This window comes from Pseudorasbora parva, chromosome 15 (genome assembly GCF_024679245.1).
Source record: "Pseudorasbora parva isolate DD20220531a chromosome 15, ASM2467924v1, whole genome shotgun sequence".
Lineage (NCBI taxonomy): Eukaryota > Metazoa > Chordata > Actinopteri > Cypriniformes > Gobionidae > Pseudorasbora > Pseudorasbora parva.
In genome coordinates this window covers 38,776,517-38,792,685 of record NC_090186.1, presented here as the reverse complement: position 1 = coordinate 38,792,685, position 16,169 = coordinate 38,776,517, and the positions used below count along the sequence as shown (strand labels likewise).

Here is a 16,169-nt window from a genome sequence, read left to right as displayed (position 1 = left end):
CACAATGCGTGCTCTATCAGCTCCTTGGTTCAGTAGTCAGGGCACTGATCAGGACATAAGTCAATGGGCTGACTCCCCGATCAGTGCCCTGACTACTGAACTAGAGCTGATTGAGACGCACACAATAATATAGTTGGTAATTAGAAGAAGAAGAAAAAAACTGACACAATGCCTGATGAATTCATAAGGACATGTTCAGCTATTGATTTTAATTCACATTACTACTGTTATTAATAATAAAAATAAATCAGCAACTGACATTTTAATGCATGATTCAATTGGTTTGTCTAATAAATGTTTGTCTATGAATAGTATTTTGTAATACAACTCATTATATTATTATTATTATTATTATTAATAGAATGATTGCATGATTAATTTATCTGAAAGTGTTGAATTCCATGCAGTTGTCATGTAAGTTAGCTGGCTCAGACTCAGACAGAGGAAGAGAGTCTGAATCACTGTCTGTGTGTGTGTCTGTGTGTGTGTGTGTGTGTGTGTGTGTGTGTGTGTGTGTGTGTGTATAAGCGCCGTCATTCACATGCAAGGCAAGGCAGTGAATTCGACTCAGTTATCATGTTTATTTAGGCTCGTTGACGGAACATGAGAGGAGCTTAATGTTCTACCAGACTATGCAGCTGAAAACAAGCGGTGAGGAAATAAAAATATGAATCTGGGGGTTTTATAGTTATGAAAGTGTTAACGTCAACGGAAAATGTCCAAACAATTGTTTTTAGTCACAAATGTACAATTGTACATTTACACACCCTGTCTGGACAGGTAATTTCTTAACATGTTCTTCACATTATTTGAGGATCATTAAATCCGTTTATTAACGGAATGAAAAGAAAAATGTAGTTTAAACGCGATTCATTTCTAAAAGTATTTACATTCGTGTTTGGTTAGAAATCGCTCACAATAACACTGAAAACTGTGGAAAGCTGCGCGAAAAACGTTTTGCACAAAATTGGACTATCATAAAGCCCACAAAAACACAAACATGTTGTTAATTGTACCTATAAATATAAACGTAAGCAATGTTTAAGTGCAGCGGGATCTGTTTTGAATCTTATCTATGTGTTCTAGCGGTAGGCCTCACACCACCCTGCAGCTTTCCTACTGTGAGTGAGCGGAACAGAGCGTACTTGTTAGGCGTGAAGTCCGGCTTTGGACCGCTGGACGCCGGTGCGTCGCAGTGACTGGTTGAGTGCAAGAGCGACATCTGGCGTGACTTGAAAGACATCATGACCGGTATGAGCTTTATTCTATATTATCCAAGGTTCAATGGTTCAATGCATGTGTGAAGTACATACAAGTTACATTTTTAATCGCACAATGGAAAGTAACTGAATGAGCCATGTAAATTAGTAACTATATTTATAGCCTATAACAAAACTGAAAACTGGTTACAACAGTACATTTTTATGGGTGAATATTTTTACTTACTCTGCTGTTGGAGAAGTTTTGCAGGTATAAAATTACATTTCTTTGAAATGCTCTTATTTAGCTGGTCGTCATTCAGAGTATGTAATAATATTGTGTTCAATTTTCCACATCACTCTAACCTAAAAAGTTTTAGCAGATCTTTAAAGTTGGCATAAATAGAAATGCACACCTTTTGTTTTCTAAATGCATCTCAATAATCTTTTTTTGAACAATTCCTCCATGTTTATGTTTTGCATTTGTCTAAAAAAGTTCCACATCTTAGCTCATATTAGTTATACGAATTCACTGTGATCAACAGAATGTTTAGAAAGTGTCTTCAGTGCTTTCATTACGCTGTTAACAGTGAAAAAATAACCTTTTTTGAAGCATAATGTTGAGTCAATTCATAAATGTGCCTGCACTCTTTTTATGCAATAATGTAATCCGCATAAACCCGCCAGAACTACCGCCAACCAATCAACAACTGATTTTTTTTCTTGTTTGATCATCTGTTTGGATGTACGCCACAATACATATGAAAAGCTCTGATGCTAGCTACTTCGCTACTTCATCACATTATGGCTTTATGAAATCTGCAATTTTTCTTTTGTTCAGATTTTGAGAGTGTAAATAGCAACTAGAAGCATTTGTAAATTTTAGTAATTTCCATTCTTCAGAAGACTTTGGAGATTTGTTTTTGTAGGTTTCTGCTGGTCCAGATTCCCTTTGGGCCTACTTGTATATTTCTATTTGTGAGGACAGGCATTGGATTTGGCCAGTTTGCATTTCTCTCTCTCTCTCTCTCTCTCTCTCTCTCTCTCTCTCTCTCTCTCTCTCTCTCTCTCTCTCTCTCTCTCTCTCTCTCTCTCTCTCTCTCGCGCTCTCTCTCTCTCTCATTAATAAACATCTCACTGGCACAATAAGTTCCACTATTCCTCCTCCGTCATTGTCTCAAACTCCAGAGAGAAAGAGAGTGTGGGAGTTTGTCGGACCAAGGAGACGCTGTCAGTGACAAGTTAGACAAGGCACAGGAATCTGTCCAGAGCTGAAGGGATGTCGTGAGCTGAACACCCTGCAAAAACCCAGTGATTAACTTTAAAAAAAGACCTGAGAAAGTGCAAGAACAAGACGCTTTACAGAGGATTTTGTTTGTAGGCTTGTTTTTTGTATAAATCAAGATTTTGAAGGATTTCATAATATTATTTCCAAAGTGTTTGGTGGGAGTTTTTTATATATATATAGAGAGAGAGTTTCTTATTTGGTTGATTTGGCTTTCTGAGTATTAGATCAACAAGTTAGTTTGCTTTCTGCATTTTATACTTTAGGACATTGGAGGATTGTGTGAGTTGCAAGAGAGCAGGCTGCTCTTTTATAAATTTGTATTGATTATTTTCATTTGTTTGTTTATTTATATAACCAAGAGGTTATCTAAATAGCTATTTTTGTGACTTTTAAGAGTAGTTTGTAAGTGTGTGAGCTGATATTCTTATGCTCATGGCTGTCCCGGAACCTGTTGCAACCCGGAGATTGGCACTGGACTGTCGTACCCTGCTGGATCACCGCCCGAGCCGTGGTAAGAGGTCCTGTCTCTGCCAGGATACTGATGTATTCTTCTCACAGAATCGGATTTACTCAGTAGAATACCATTGTGCTTGTGAATCTACTCTGGAGTGATGTCATTTCACATTTAAGTACATATGGCTTAAGAATTTTTTAACTTAAAGGGATTTTTCACCCAAAAATTAAAATTCTGTCATCAGCCGTTTAATGTAAAATGGTTCCCCTTCATTTTTCCTTGTGTTTGCTTTACACGATTCACTATTGAGCAGCATGCACGCGCATGACCTTGCTTAATCGAAAATCGATAACAAATACAAGCAATATCTACACCGGATGAACCATTATAATCTGTAATGTTGTTTACATTGGATGAGGTTGCAACACAGGTGGCCAATCTCTGACAGTAAACTGATGCCTCGTTCTGTTTTGATGTCTTCATTTATGACGTATTTACATGAAGGACAAATGTTTTACAAAAGGCGCTTTGTTGCGTCCAGTGTAGATAGCCTTAAAGTGTTGTGACGCAAGCTATAACAGTCGGTCCGGTGTAGACACAGTGTTAGTTTTATCAATTAAATTATTATCGACGATTCGTTTAGCGTCATTTGTCGTTAACATCCCTAGTTTGGAACAACTTGAGAATGAATAAATGATGACAGAATATAATTTTTTTGGGTGAACTATCCCTTTAATTGCAGTGCAGTCATTGCGATTAGAATAATTATGATTGAAAGATTCAGTGGACTGTTCACATGAGACGTTATCTAAACCGATCTGGGGTTTACATGTGCTGACTTTTAATCGGAATTGTTCTGTGACATGCGCACACAGTTTGTCTTCCGCATTAAAAATGTCGACGCTGTCCTCTCCAGCTGCTGGAATGTGTTCACGCCTTCGCGGATGCCATCTCTCAACGGCCACAAGGACATATACGGTTTTATAAAAGCTATTTACTTGTTGTAAAGTGTAATAATCATCTCAGAAAAAATAAAATCTTCTGTCAGGCGCTGCGCAGTTGAATAAAAAGTGCCTTGGACAAATGCTAGAACGTCGAGATAAGAGGATGTAGCCAGGCTATGTCTGTGTCATAATTCCAACATTATCTTCATAACTTCTTATGAAATAGAAAGTTTACCCCTCAGAAACGTTCCTCTCTTGTCAACATTATAGCCTGCGTGGTAAACTCGGCGCGCGCTCTTCAGTGGTGGAGGGCGCACGCTATATCACATCATATAAGGATGTGAGTAATCCGGTCAGGTCGTTTACATGGTGAAATTTTTTGTTTGATTGGTTCATGAAAACGTTTATCTCACCCCTCTTAAACCGATTACAGTTTCATTCGGTTTGGGCATTTTTATTCTGACTGAGGTGCTTAAATGGAGTTATTGACTGTATACATATGCGCTATACATGGCACTTTAAAAACCAGATAGTTTATTTAAAGTTCGATAACTTTGATTATAGATGTTTCACGTCATGTTCGAATGCATATTCGAATATCGAATATAAAGTGACATCCCTAATACCTTTGTGTTGTTAACATTTTATGGCTTTACGCACCGATTGCCAACAAAAAAGACATTTGATGCAGTTTCACTTATCGCCTCATTTCGCCTCATGACTGGGAACAAACAAATACACTTGCAGAACTCTGTTGCTGCTCCGGAAAAAAACTGCATCCACTGTTTCCTTAACGCTGGGTTATTTGGGAAGCTGAGCAAGGTTATCTTTCCCTCATAACCAGATATTTCTTTAGTGACGTTGATTCGGTGGTCTGGAAACAAAATGACAGCGCTGCCGATGGCTTCCTTAACCCAAACAAAGTTCACTTTTGCATGTCAGCAATTCATACAGGGCCATACTCGAGGGAAAAAAAAGTTCAGAAACTTGTTCAAATCCTGAAGGGCACAGAAATGCTCCTTTAATTTTTATTTTGTTTAGCATGAGAATCCAACTCTTTTGCTCTTACTGCTTGTTAGTAAGGTAGTTGTTAAATTTAGGTATTGGGTAGAGTTAAGCGATGTTGAATAAAGTCATGCAGAATAAAGCATTGTTATGTGGTTTAAGTACTAATAAACAGCCAATATCCAATGCATGCACAGGACAACAATATCATTTCACTCATCTAGCCTATCACTTGAAGCAAAAATCCATCCTTCTGTCCTTTTAAAAGTCTGTGTTAAAAGAACACATTTAGCAGTTTAGTGAACATGATTGATTTAATTTGTAGCTGCTGTTTGGAGCAGGTTGGTAAATGTGTTGCCGATCAAATATTTTGCCTTCCTTTGGCCTTGCTTTAGCACAGTTTTAACGATTGTAATTACATCAGCTGATTTGTGACGGGGAAGAGCAGTAGTGGCTCCAACCTTGGGAATATTTTATTGTGTTACAGTGATGAAATTGCATTTCTGAAAAACACATTCTGAGAACTGAAATGAAATGAATAACTTACAATTTTATTAGGGCCCAAGCCCTGAAAGGGCGCAGAGCCCTATTGTTCTTCTAAGGATTATTAGGGCCCAAGCCCTGAAAGGGCGCAGAGCCCTATTGTTCTTCTAAGGATTATTATTAGGGCCCAAGCCCTGAAAGGGCGAAGAGCCCTATTGTTCTTCTAAGGATTATTTGTTATTAGGGCCCAAGCCCTGAAAGGGCGAAGAGCCCTATTGTTCTTCTAAGGATTATTAGGGCCCAAGCCCTGAAAGGGCGCAGAGCCCTATTGTTCTTCTAAGGATTATTATTATTATTATTAGGGCCCAAGCCCTGAAAGGGCGCAGAGCCCTATTGTTCTTCTAAGGATTATTATTATTATTATATATTATTATTTTTTTTACCGACTATTTGGGCATTTTTGGGGCCCTTCCCATGCTCGAAAACTCTTGAAACTTTGCACACGCATCAGAATGCGCGGCCATCAGGGCGGGGCTGAGGTTGGGACCCGGGCGTGGCAGGGGGGCTCGACAGCGCCCCCTAAAGTGGGGTCTGAAAACGTGGTCTATAAATCAAACCGACTTGCACGTACATATATGAAACTCGGTACACATATAGAGCTCATCGGGCCGAACAACTTTCGTGCTCTAAGTTATGCGTCAGCCCAACAGGAAGTGAGCTATTAGGGGTTGTTGAACGCATGCTGTGGAACGCATGCTGTGGAATTTGCGATACTCCTCCTAGACGATTCACCCGATCAGCACCAAACTCGGTCAGCGTGAAGTCAACACACTGAGGATGCCAAATTGCGAGCAACTTTTTGATATCTCAAACGGTTTGGCCGTGGCGAAGAGACGAATTTATGGCGAGAAAAGGGAAACAGGAAGTGTGTTATAACTTCTGCATACATTAATTCATTTTGATGAAACTTCAGATGTGTGTTCGTTGTAGGAGGCCGATCACATGGATATGACTTTTGTGAGTCAAAGTTATAGCGCCACCAACTGGCAGCAGGAAGTGTGTCACTTTCAAAATTGCTTTAAATCCCCATCTTATTTTCACCCGATTCACTTCAAACTTCATCAGTATTATGTCAAAACATGGTAGATATAGACATATGAATGGATTCCTGATTCTTGAAATACTGTTGTCATGGCAACGTGTCAAAGTCTAATAATCTTTTTATGTGTTTTTGAGACTCTTAGCATGCTTGGAATTGCATGAAACTCAACACACACATCTGACATGCTGTCCAGAAGATGCAAGCAAAGATTCAGAAACGGGCGTGGTAGAGGGGCTCAATAGCGCCATCTTTTGTCCAAAGTGGGGGGTTAGTTTTATCTACAGTCACCAAACTCGGTATATATATTGTACATTTTGAGCCGGACAACTTTCTAATTTACAGTCATTAGCTCTGACCAACAGGAAGTCAGATAATTTGGTTGGAAGATAACAAGAAGTCGAAAGCGAGCTCTGAGTTTTTACCTTCTCCTCAAAAGCAATTCATTCAATCTCCTCCAAACTCGGACAACATGAAGTAAATATACAGAAGATGCTAAAATGCGAACGGTTATTGGATATCTCAAACGGTGTTCCCTTAGCAAAAGCCTAAAAAACACAAAATAGGGACACACGTGCCTGGTTCATAAATAAGGCTATACTCCCACCTGCTGGTTATTCTATATATCACACTGTTGTTTTTTTTTGTTTTTTTTCAACACTTATGCTCTCCCTTAAATGACCAGTAGAGGGCAATATTATATAAGCTTTCAAGCAAAAAACCTTGCCTCTGTGTGTGTGTGTGAGAATGGTTTTCTAGGCTGGTGGGGACTTAAACCTGAATGCACACAGACTCATGGGGACTTCCCAATGGGTACAAAAGCTAATAAATCAGACAGAATGAGTTCTTTTGAAGAAAGTTTTGTGTGATGGGTAGGTTTTGGGGCAGGGGCAGTGTAGGATGACAGAATATGGTTTGAACAGCATAAAAACCATTACGTCTATGAGTCCCCAGAAAGATAGTGAACCAGACATGAGTGTGTGTGTATGTGTGTGTGTTTGTGGGTGGGTGTGTGTGTTGTGGATGGGGGATGGTGAATGGGCTTAACTGATAAGAGTTGCCTGCAGCATACTTCAGCATTACTACTGTGTGTGTGTGTGCGTGTGTGTGTGTGTGTTCTTTTTGCTAGCCTGGTGGGGACTTCAACCTGAATGCACACAGACTGATGGGGACACGTGTCACTGATTTCTACAGTGTGTGTGTATGTGTGTGTGAGCCACTCTTCTGTCTAAAAAGATTACCTCTCAATGCTGTGCTTTGGCCTGCATTAAAGGATAAAACATTTTATTCTGGGTTTGAATAAAAAAATGAATGTATAAAACCAGTTTATTTGTAGGGCATTGACAATATTGTTTTATATAATTAGTTAAATAATTGTGTTAATACAAATAATTATTAATAAAAAAATATAAATATAAAAAAACATTACTAACAAAAGAAAAAAACACATTTAATTGTCTTAAAAAAAAGTAGATTAATGCCTTTTGTTTAAATATAAATATAGAATAACTAAATATAGAATAACCAGAAGGTGGAAGTGTAGCCTTATTCAGTAACCAGGTTGGATATGTCCTAGGGAACACTGTTTTGAAGATAAAACTATTGTTGTTATTGCAATACAGTGTTTTCAGACAGTGAAATAAAAACAATGTTCGCTCACTGTTTAGATTTTGTGTCTGTCATTCCCCTTCCCCCTCCCTCTCTCAGGATCACTCTGTGTGTGTGTGCGTGTGTGTGTGGAGGGGGTCTCTCTCACTGTGTGTGTGTGTGTGTGTGTGTGTGTGTGTGTGTGTGTGTGTAGGGGGTCTCTCTCACTCTGTCTGTGTCACCTTGTCTCTTGTTTTTTCATAATTTAACCCTTTCATATCATAATTGCTATCAGCAATATCTATCACTTTATTGTGAAAAATAAGTTTAAAAAAATGTATTATATATATAATACTGGTCTTCTGAACTTACAATATTTTGAGCTGCAAAAAATACATTTGCACATAATTGAAAGTGATATCCTAATACTTTTAATTGTTTTCTGTAACATTGGCTTTAAAAAAGGTCATGTGCTGTGTTTGCAAAGATCATGTATGACACCTCTATAAACTAATTATTTATTGATAGAATTCAAATGGATTAAAAAATTAAATTTCACATGATCTTATAAAAGTGGCTGTTTATTATAAACTTCCATAAATTATATGCACGCATATTACTCTTACCTGACACTGATATTAAAATCATTGTTACGGTCTCTGTGATTTGGCTTAATTTATTTTTAAGAGAAGTGTAAGGATAATACAACTTCAGCATTTGGACAGTATTCTGCACTCATTTTGAAATTGACATTTGACATCATCTGACATAAAATTTATGAATAAAATGTAATTGATCTCAGAGATGTGACTGTTGTGGTTCCTGGTCATAGCAGCACCAGTTGCTGCAGTTAATGAGGTGAATTCAAATGACTTAGACAAAGTCCCATTATTTATTTTTCCCATATTAAATGCCTATTGGCCTGCTGTGCACAGTTAAGCTGATGCCACCGGGGTGGCGGTGCCCCCGGCTTGGGCCCGTCATCGCTGCTCGCAGCTTTAATTATTATTATTATTTTAACCCGACTATTTGGGCATTTTTGGGGCCCTTCCCATGCTCGAAAACTCTTGAAACTTTGCACACGCATCAGAATGCGCGGCCATCAGGGCCGGGCTGAGGCTGGGACCCGGGCGTGGCAGGGGGGCTCGACAGCGCCCCCTAAAGTGGGGTCTGAAAACGTGGTCTATAAATGAAACACACTTTCACGTACACATATGAAACTCGGTACACATATAGAGTTCATCGGGCCGAACAACTTTCGTGCTCTAAGTTATGTGTCAGCCCAACAGGAAGTGAGCTATTATGGGTTGTTCGGAAAACGCATGCTCTGGAATTTGCAATACTCCTCCTAGACGATTCACCCGATCAGCACCAAACTCGGTCAGCATGAAGTCAAGACACTGAGGATGCTAAATTGCAAGCAACTTTTTGATACCTCGAACGGTTTGGCCGTGGCGAAGAGACGAATTTATGGCGAGAAAAGGGAAACAGGAAGTGTGTTATAACTTTTGCATACATTAATTCATTTTGATGAAACTTCAGCTGTGTGTTCGTTGTAAGAGGCCGATCACATGGATATGACTTTTGTGAGTCAAAGTTATAGCGCCACCAACTGGCAGCAGGAAGTGTGTCACTTTTGTCCAAAGTGTGTGGGTTAGTTTTATCTACATTCACCAAACTCGGTATATATATTGTACATTTCGAGCCGGACAACTTTCTAATTTACAGTCATTAGCTCTGACCAACAGGAAGTCAGATAATTTGGTTGGAAGATAACAAGAAGTGGCAAAGCGAGCTCTGAGTTTTTACCTTCTCCTCAAAAGCGATTCATTCAATCTCCTCCAAACTCGGACAACATGAAGTAAATATACAGAAGATGCTAAAATGCGAACGGTTATTGGATATCTCAAACGGTGGTCCCGTAGCAAAAGCCTAAAAAACACAAAATAAGAACACAAGTGCCTGGTTCATAAATAAGGCTATACTCCCACCTGCTGGTTATTCTCTATATCACACTGTTTTTTTTTTCAACACTTATGCTCTCACTTAAATGACCAGTAGAGGGCAATATTGTATAAGTTTTCAAGCAAAAAAACCTTACCTCTGTGTGTGTGTGTGAATGGTTTTCTAGCCTGGTGGGGACTTAAACCTGAATGCACACAGACTCATGGGGACTTCCCAATGGGTACGAAAGCTTATAAATCAAACAGAATGAGTTACTTTGAAAAGGTGAAAATGCAGAAAGTTGTGTGATGGGTAGGTTTAGGGGTAGGAGCAGTGTATGAGGACAGAATATATGGTTTGTACAGCATAAAAACCATTACATCTATGGTGAGTCCCCAGAAAAAGATAGTGAACCAGACATGAGTGTGTGTGTGTGTGTGTGTGTGTGTGTGTGTGTGTGTGAGGGGCAGGGGCAGGGGTGGGGGGGTGAAGGGGGGTGTTGTGGATGGGGGGATGGGCTGAGCTGATTTGAGTTGCCTGCAGCATACTTCAGCATTACTTCTGTGTGTGTGTGTGTGTGTGTGTGTGTGTGTGTGTGTGTGTGTGTGTGTGTGTGTGTGTGTGTGTGTGTGTGTGTTGTTCTAGCCTGGTGGGGACTTCAACCTGAATGCACACAGACTCATGGGGACACATGTCACTGTAGGGGCCTAAATTGAGGTCCCAATGGGTACAAAAGCTTATAAATCATACAGAATGAGTTCTTTTGAAAATGTAAAAATGCAGAAAGTTTTGTGAAATGGGTAGGTTTAGGGGTAGGGGCAGGAGGACAGAATATATGGTTTGTAAAGCATAAAAACCATTACGTCTATGAGTCCCCAGAAAGATAGTGAACCAGACATGAGTGTGAGTGTGTGTGTGTGTGTGTGTGTGTGTGTGTGTGTGTGTGTGTGTGTGTGTGTGTGTGTGTGTGTGTGTGTGTGTGTGTGTGTGTGTGTGTGTGTGTGTCTGATGGGGGATGGGTGTCAGTTGCATTTTGATGAGGAAAAGATTAGCTCTTTTATTGCTGTGTGCTTTGGCCAGCATTAAAGGATAAATATATATATATTTCTGGGTTTGAATAAAAAAATGGAAAAAGTATGGAACCAGTTAATTTGTAGAGCATTGACAATATCGTTTTATATAATAAGTTTCGTAATTGTGAAAATACAAATATAAAAAGACCTTTAGATAAATACTAAAGTCAACTCGGTCAACATGAAACAAAGGACACTGAAGATTTGACAGGCATTGACAATATTTTTTATATAATTAGTTTAATAATTGTGTTAATACAAAGAAGGTGGGAGTATAGCCTTATTTATGAACACGGCTGGATAAGTCTTTGAGAAAAATGTATAAAAATAAAACACTTGGCTAGTTTTATCTATAGTCACCAAACTCAGAAAGAATAAAAATGTAAAATGAATGTACTTTTTGTATTTTTTTTTATCAATATATTGGTTTTCTTTAACATTTTTTATTTGAAGATTAATTCTTAAAACTAAAATACTAACATAAAAAAAACACATTTGAGTTTCTTTTTCAAATAATTTTCTCTGACCATTTAGATTTTATTATTATTTTTTGTTTAAAATCTTGTTCAATATTCATGTTTTTCTAGCCTGGTGGGGACTTCAACCTGAATGCACACAGACTCATGGGGACTCGTGTCACTGTAGGGACCTAAATTGAGGTCCCAATGGGTACAAAAGCTTATAAATCACACAGAATGAGTTCTTTTGAGAATGTAAATTTAATTTTTTGTTTCAAATCTTGTTCAATCGGAATCAGACTATGCCTCTCTCTTTCTGTCTGTCCTTACCCCCCCCCCCCCCCCACTCTCTCAGGCTCACTCTGTGTGTGTGTGTGCGTGTGTGTGTGCGTGAGTGTGTGTGTGTGTGGTGGGGGGGGGTCTCTCTCACTCTGTGTGTGTGTGTGTGTGTGTGTGTGTGTGTGTGTGTGTGTGTGTGTGTGTGTGTGTGTGTGTGTGTGTGTCAGGGATGGAAATTAACTTTTTTGTCCACCGGCCACTGTGGCTGGTGGATTTCAAAATCTACCAGCCACTCAACGTTTTTACCAGCCACTTTCTTATTTATAACCGACAATGTGTAACTGCACGTGAAAATTAATACTACAAGCTCTACAATACTTAAGCAGTTTATTTAATCTCAAATCTCAATGAAATACTGACATTTTTTCACTCTTATACACACACAAACCATGAACTGATATACATTTCATTAAATGAGTAGGGTTCTATGTTCTCTCTTTTTTCTTTTTTCTTTACCTGGATGTGGCATTTGGATGATTCTTTTATGGCTTCCAGTTTTAGGTTTTTAGTACCAACAATGAAACTACTAGTTTTGGCATCTTCTGAAGCATGTTGACGACATACCGAGCAGAACATTGTCAGTAGGGATGCATCGAAATAAAAATTATTGGCTGAAACCGAAGCACTAAAAGAAATTATGCCAATTGTCCATTGCATTTATGGCTAATGCTATGACTGAGTAACTTTACTAAAAATCAAGGCATTGCAATTACATAAATTAATATTAAAGTTTCAAATAATAAATCAATTACAAATTATGCAAATATTTATTTAGCACATTGCAACATCAAACAGTATAAAATAAAATTCAAACTAAAATGTTTAACTTGATCTCACTCATGTGTACATTAAATAATAATGTACAGGTCTACTAGCCTACAGAAATGTAATAAAGTAATCAAATGTAAAATAACTGCATATTTAACTGTTTAAATGAAAGATTATTCCTTATTAAACTTACAAAAGCTATTCAATCAAGAGCAGTGAGTGATATCCTTATCGTTTGTTTGACATTAAACAGAGCAGTAAAGGCTACTGCCCCTTTAAGACCTAATAGAGGGATATGCGTCATCTTTCACGACTGTATAAAGTCCTCTTAAGGCATATTCAGACTATGTCTGCTAGAATTCTCATCAAGATGAACATGTTGGCATACTTTTTGTGTGAGTTTGTCCGTTTAAGCACAAGACTTGAAAGAGAACTCAATATTTGCACGCTGTGAGACGGGTGCGCGCTTCCGGATGACAGTGACGGATCTTCTCTCAGCGCGCGCGAGTTATTATTCGCGTCTTCTGGCACTACATCCGGGTAATGACGGCGAAAACGACTGGTCATATTCGGACATACATAGTGCGGCCGCACTCGCATGCATTGAACACAGTTTATAAAGAGGGGAAACGGTATGCTATTTTTATTTACCCGCCACGGTGGCCGGTAGGTGAAGCGAGTTTACCCGCCACAACGCAAAATCACCCGCATTTGGCTGGTGGCGGGTGCTAATTTCCATCCCTGGTGTGTGTGTGTCACCTTGTCTCTTGATTGCCATAATTTAACGCTTTTATATCATAGGCTATCACAAATAGCTATCACTTTGATGTGAAAAATAAGTTAAAAAAACCACACAAAATATAACATATCTTTAAAAAATATACAGGCCTTCTGGACTTACAAAATTGTGCATGTATATTACTCTTACCTGACACTGATATTAAAATTATTTTTGTGGTTTCTGTGATTTAGATTTATTTATTTATTTATATTTTTAAAAATATTGAATGCCACACACATTAAAATAAAAACATGCATGCTTTTTACTGCATAAGACTGGTGAACAAACAGAAGCTACGGTAGGTCAAAAACACAAAGAGAAGTGTAAGGATAATACAACTTCAGCATTTGGACAGTGTTCTGCACTCCTTTTGAAATTGACATTTGACATCATCTGACATAAAATTAGTGAATAAAATGTAATTGATCTCATAGATGTGACTGTTGTGGTTCCTGGTCATAGCAGCACCAGTTTCTGCAGTTAATGAGGTGAATTCAAATGACTTTGACATAGTCCTTTTATTTTTTCCCATATTAAATGCCTATTGGCCTTCTGCGCACAGTTAAGCTGATGCCACCGGGGTGGCGGTGCCCCCGGCTTGGGCCCGTCATCGCTGCTCGCAGCTTTAATTTTTTTTTGTTATTATTTATTATTTTTTTACGCGACTATTTGGGCATTTTGGGGGCCCTTCCCATGCTCGAAAACTCTTGAAACTTTGCACACGCATCAGAATGCGCGGCCATCAGGGCCGGGCTGAGGCTGGGACCCGGGCGTGGCAGTGGGGCTCGACAGCGCCCCCTAAAGTGGGGTCTGAAAACGGGGTCTATAAATCAAACACACTTGCACGTACATATATGAAACTCGGTACACATATAGAGCTCATCGGGCCGAACAACTTTCGTGCTCTAAGTTAAGCGTCAGCACAACAGGAAGTGAGCTATTATGGGTTGTTCGGAAAACGCATGCTGTGGAATTTGCGATACTCCTCCTAGACGATTCACCCGATCAGCACCAAACTCAGTCAGCATGAAGTCAACACACTGAGGATGCTAAATTGCGAGCAACTTTTTGATATCTCAAACGGTTTGGCCGTGGCAAAGAGATGAATTTATGGCGAGAAAAGGGAAACAGGAAGTGTGTTATAACTTTTGCATACATTAATTCATTTTGATGAAACTTCAGCTGTGTGTTCGTTATAAGAGGCCGATCACATGGATATGACTTTTGTGAGTCAAAGTTATAGCGCCACCAACTGGCAGTGGGAAGTGTCACTTTTGTCCAAAGCGGGGGGTTAGTTTTATCTACATTCACCAAACTCGGTATATATATTGTACTTTTCGAGCCGGACAACTTTCTAATTTACAGTCATTAGCTCTGACCAACAGGAAGTCTGATAATTTGGTTGGAAGATAACACAAAGTGGAAAGCGAGCTCTGAGTTTTTACCTTCTCCTCAAAAGCGATTCATTCAATCTCCTCCAAACTCGGACAACATGAAGTAAATATACAGAAGATGCTAAAATGCGAACGGTTATTGGATATCTCAAACGGTGTTCCCGTAGCAAAAGCCTAAAAAACACAAAATAAGCACACAAGTGCCTGGTTCATTAATAAGGCTATACTCCCACCTGCTGGTTATTCTATATATCACACGCTGTTTTTCTGTTTTTTTTTTTCCTGTTTTTTCAACACTTATACTCTCCCTTAAATGACCAGTAGAGGGCAATATTGTATAAGTTTTCAAGCAAAAAACCTTGCCTGTGTGTGTGTGTGTGAATGGTTTTCTAGTCTGGTGGGGACTTAAACCTGAATGCACACAGACTCATGGGACTTCCCAATGGGTACAAAAGCTTATAAATCAGACAGAATGAGTTCTTTTGAGGAAAGTTTTGTGTGATGGGTTGGTTTAGGGGCAGGAACAGTGTAGGATGACAGAATATATGGTTTGTACAGCATAAAAACCATTACGTCTATGAGTCCCCACAAACAGGAAGTGTGTTATAACGTCTGCATTCATTAATTCATTTTGATGAAACTTCAGCTGTGTGTTCGTTGTAAGAGGCCGATCACATGGATATGACTTTTGTGAGTCAAAGTTATAGCGCCACCAACTGGCAGCAGGAAGTGTGTCACTTTCAAAATGCTTTGAAATCACCAACTTATTTTTACCCGATTTACTTCAAACTTCATCAGTATAATGTCAAAACATAGCAGATATAAAGCTGGTAAGCACTTCCTGATATTGTATATACTGTTGCCACGGCAACACATCAAACTATAACATTCTTTTTCGCTCCTTTTGAGATTCTTAAAATGCTTCAAATTACATGAAACTCAACACACACATCAGACATGCTGTCCAGTAGATATGGGCAAAGACTTAAAAACGGGCATGGTGGAGGAGCTCAGTAGCGCCATCTTTTAACAAAAGTAATGCAATCTTTTGTCAAAAGTGGGGGGAATAGTTTTATCTTCAGTCACCAAACTCTGAATATATATTGTTCTCTTTGAGCCGAACAACTTTCTAATTTACAGTCATTAGCTCCGACGAACAGGAACTCAGATATTTAAGGCTTAAGGTGTGAGGACCTTATTGTAATTGCTAAAACCATCATTTTTCTTTTCCCAAATGAATTACATTTTTGAGGGCCTAAACATGCATGAAAACTCATGAAACTTTGCACACGCATCAGAAGTGGTGAAAACATACATCTGATATGGGTTTCAGAATTAGGTGTGACAAAATGG

At 38.9% G+C, this 16,169-nt stretch overlaps 1 protein-coding gene across 3 annotated transcripts in view; it reads left to right on the top strand.

Moving 5' to 3' along the window:
• Nucleotides 1–492: 492 nt before the first annotated feature.
• efr3bb (EFR3 homolog Bb (S. cerevisiae)) overlaps nt 493–16,169 on the top strand; it is a 73,692-nt gene continuing 58,015 nt past the window's right edge. The window contains exons 1-2 of one of the 3 annotated variants that reach the window (XM_067418019.1): nt 493–651; nt 1,087–1,251. In XM_067418019.1, the coding sequence (XP_067274120.1) occupies nt 1,245–1,251 (7 nt within the window). In that variant the 5' untranslated portion in view covers nt 493–651; nt 1,087–1,244. Of the gene's footprint in view, nt 652–1,086; nt 1,252–2,404; nt 2,999–16,169 lie in introns of those variants that run through there. The other 2 variants (XM_067418018.1, XM_067418017.1) reach the window with 2 other exon arrangements.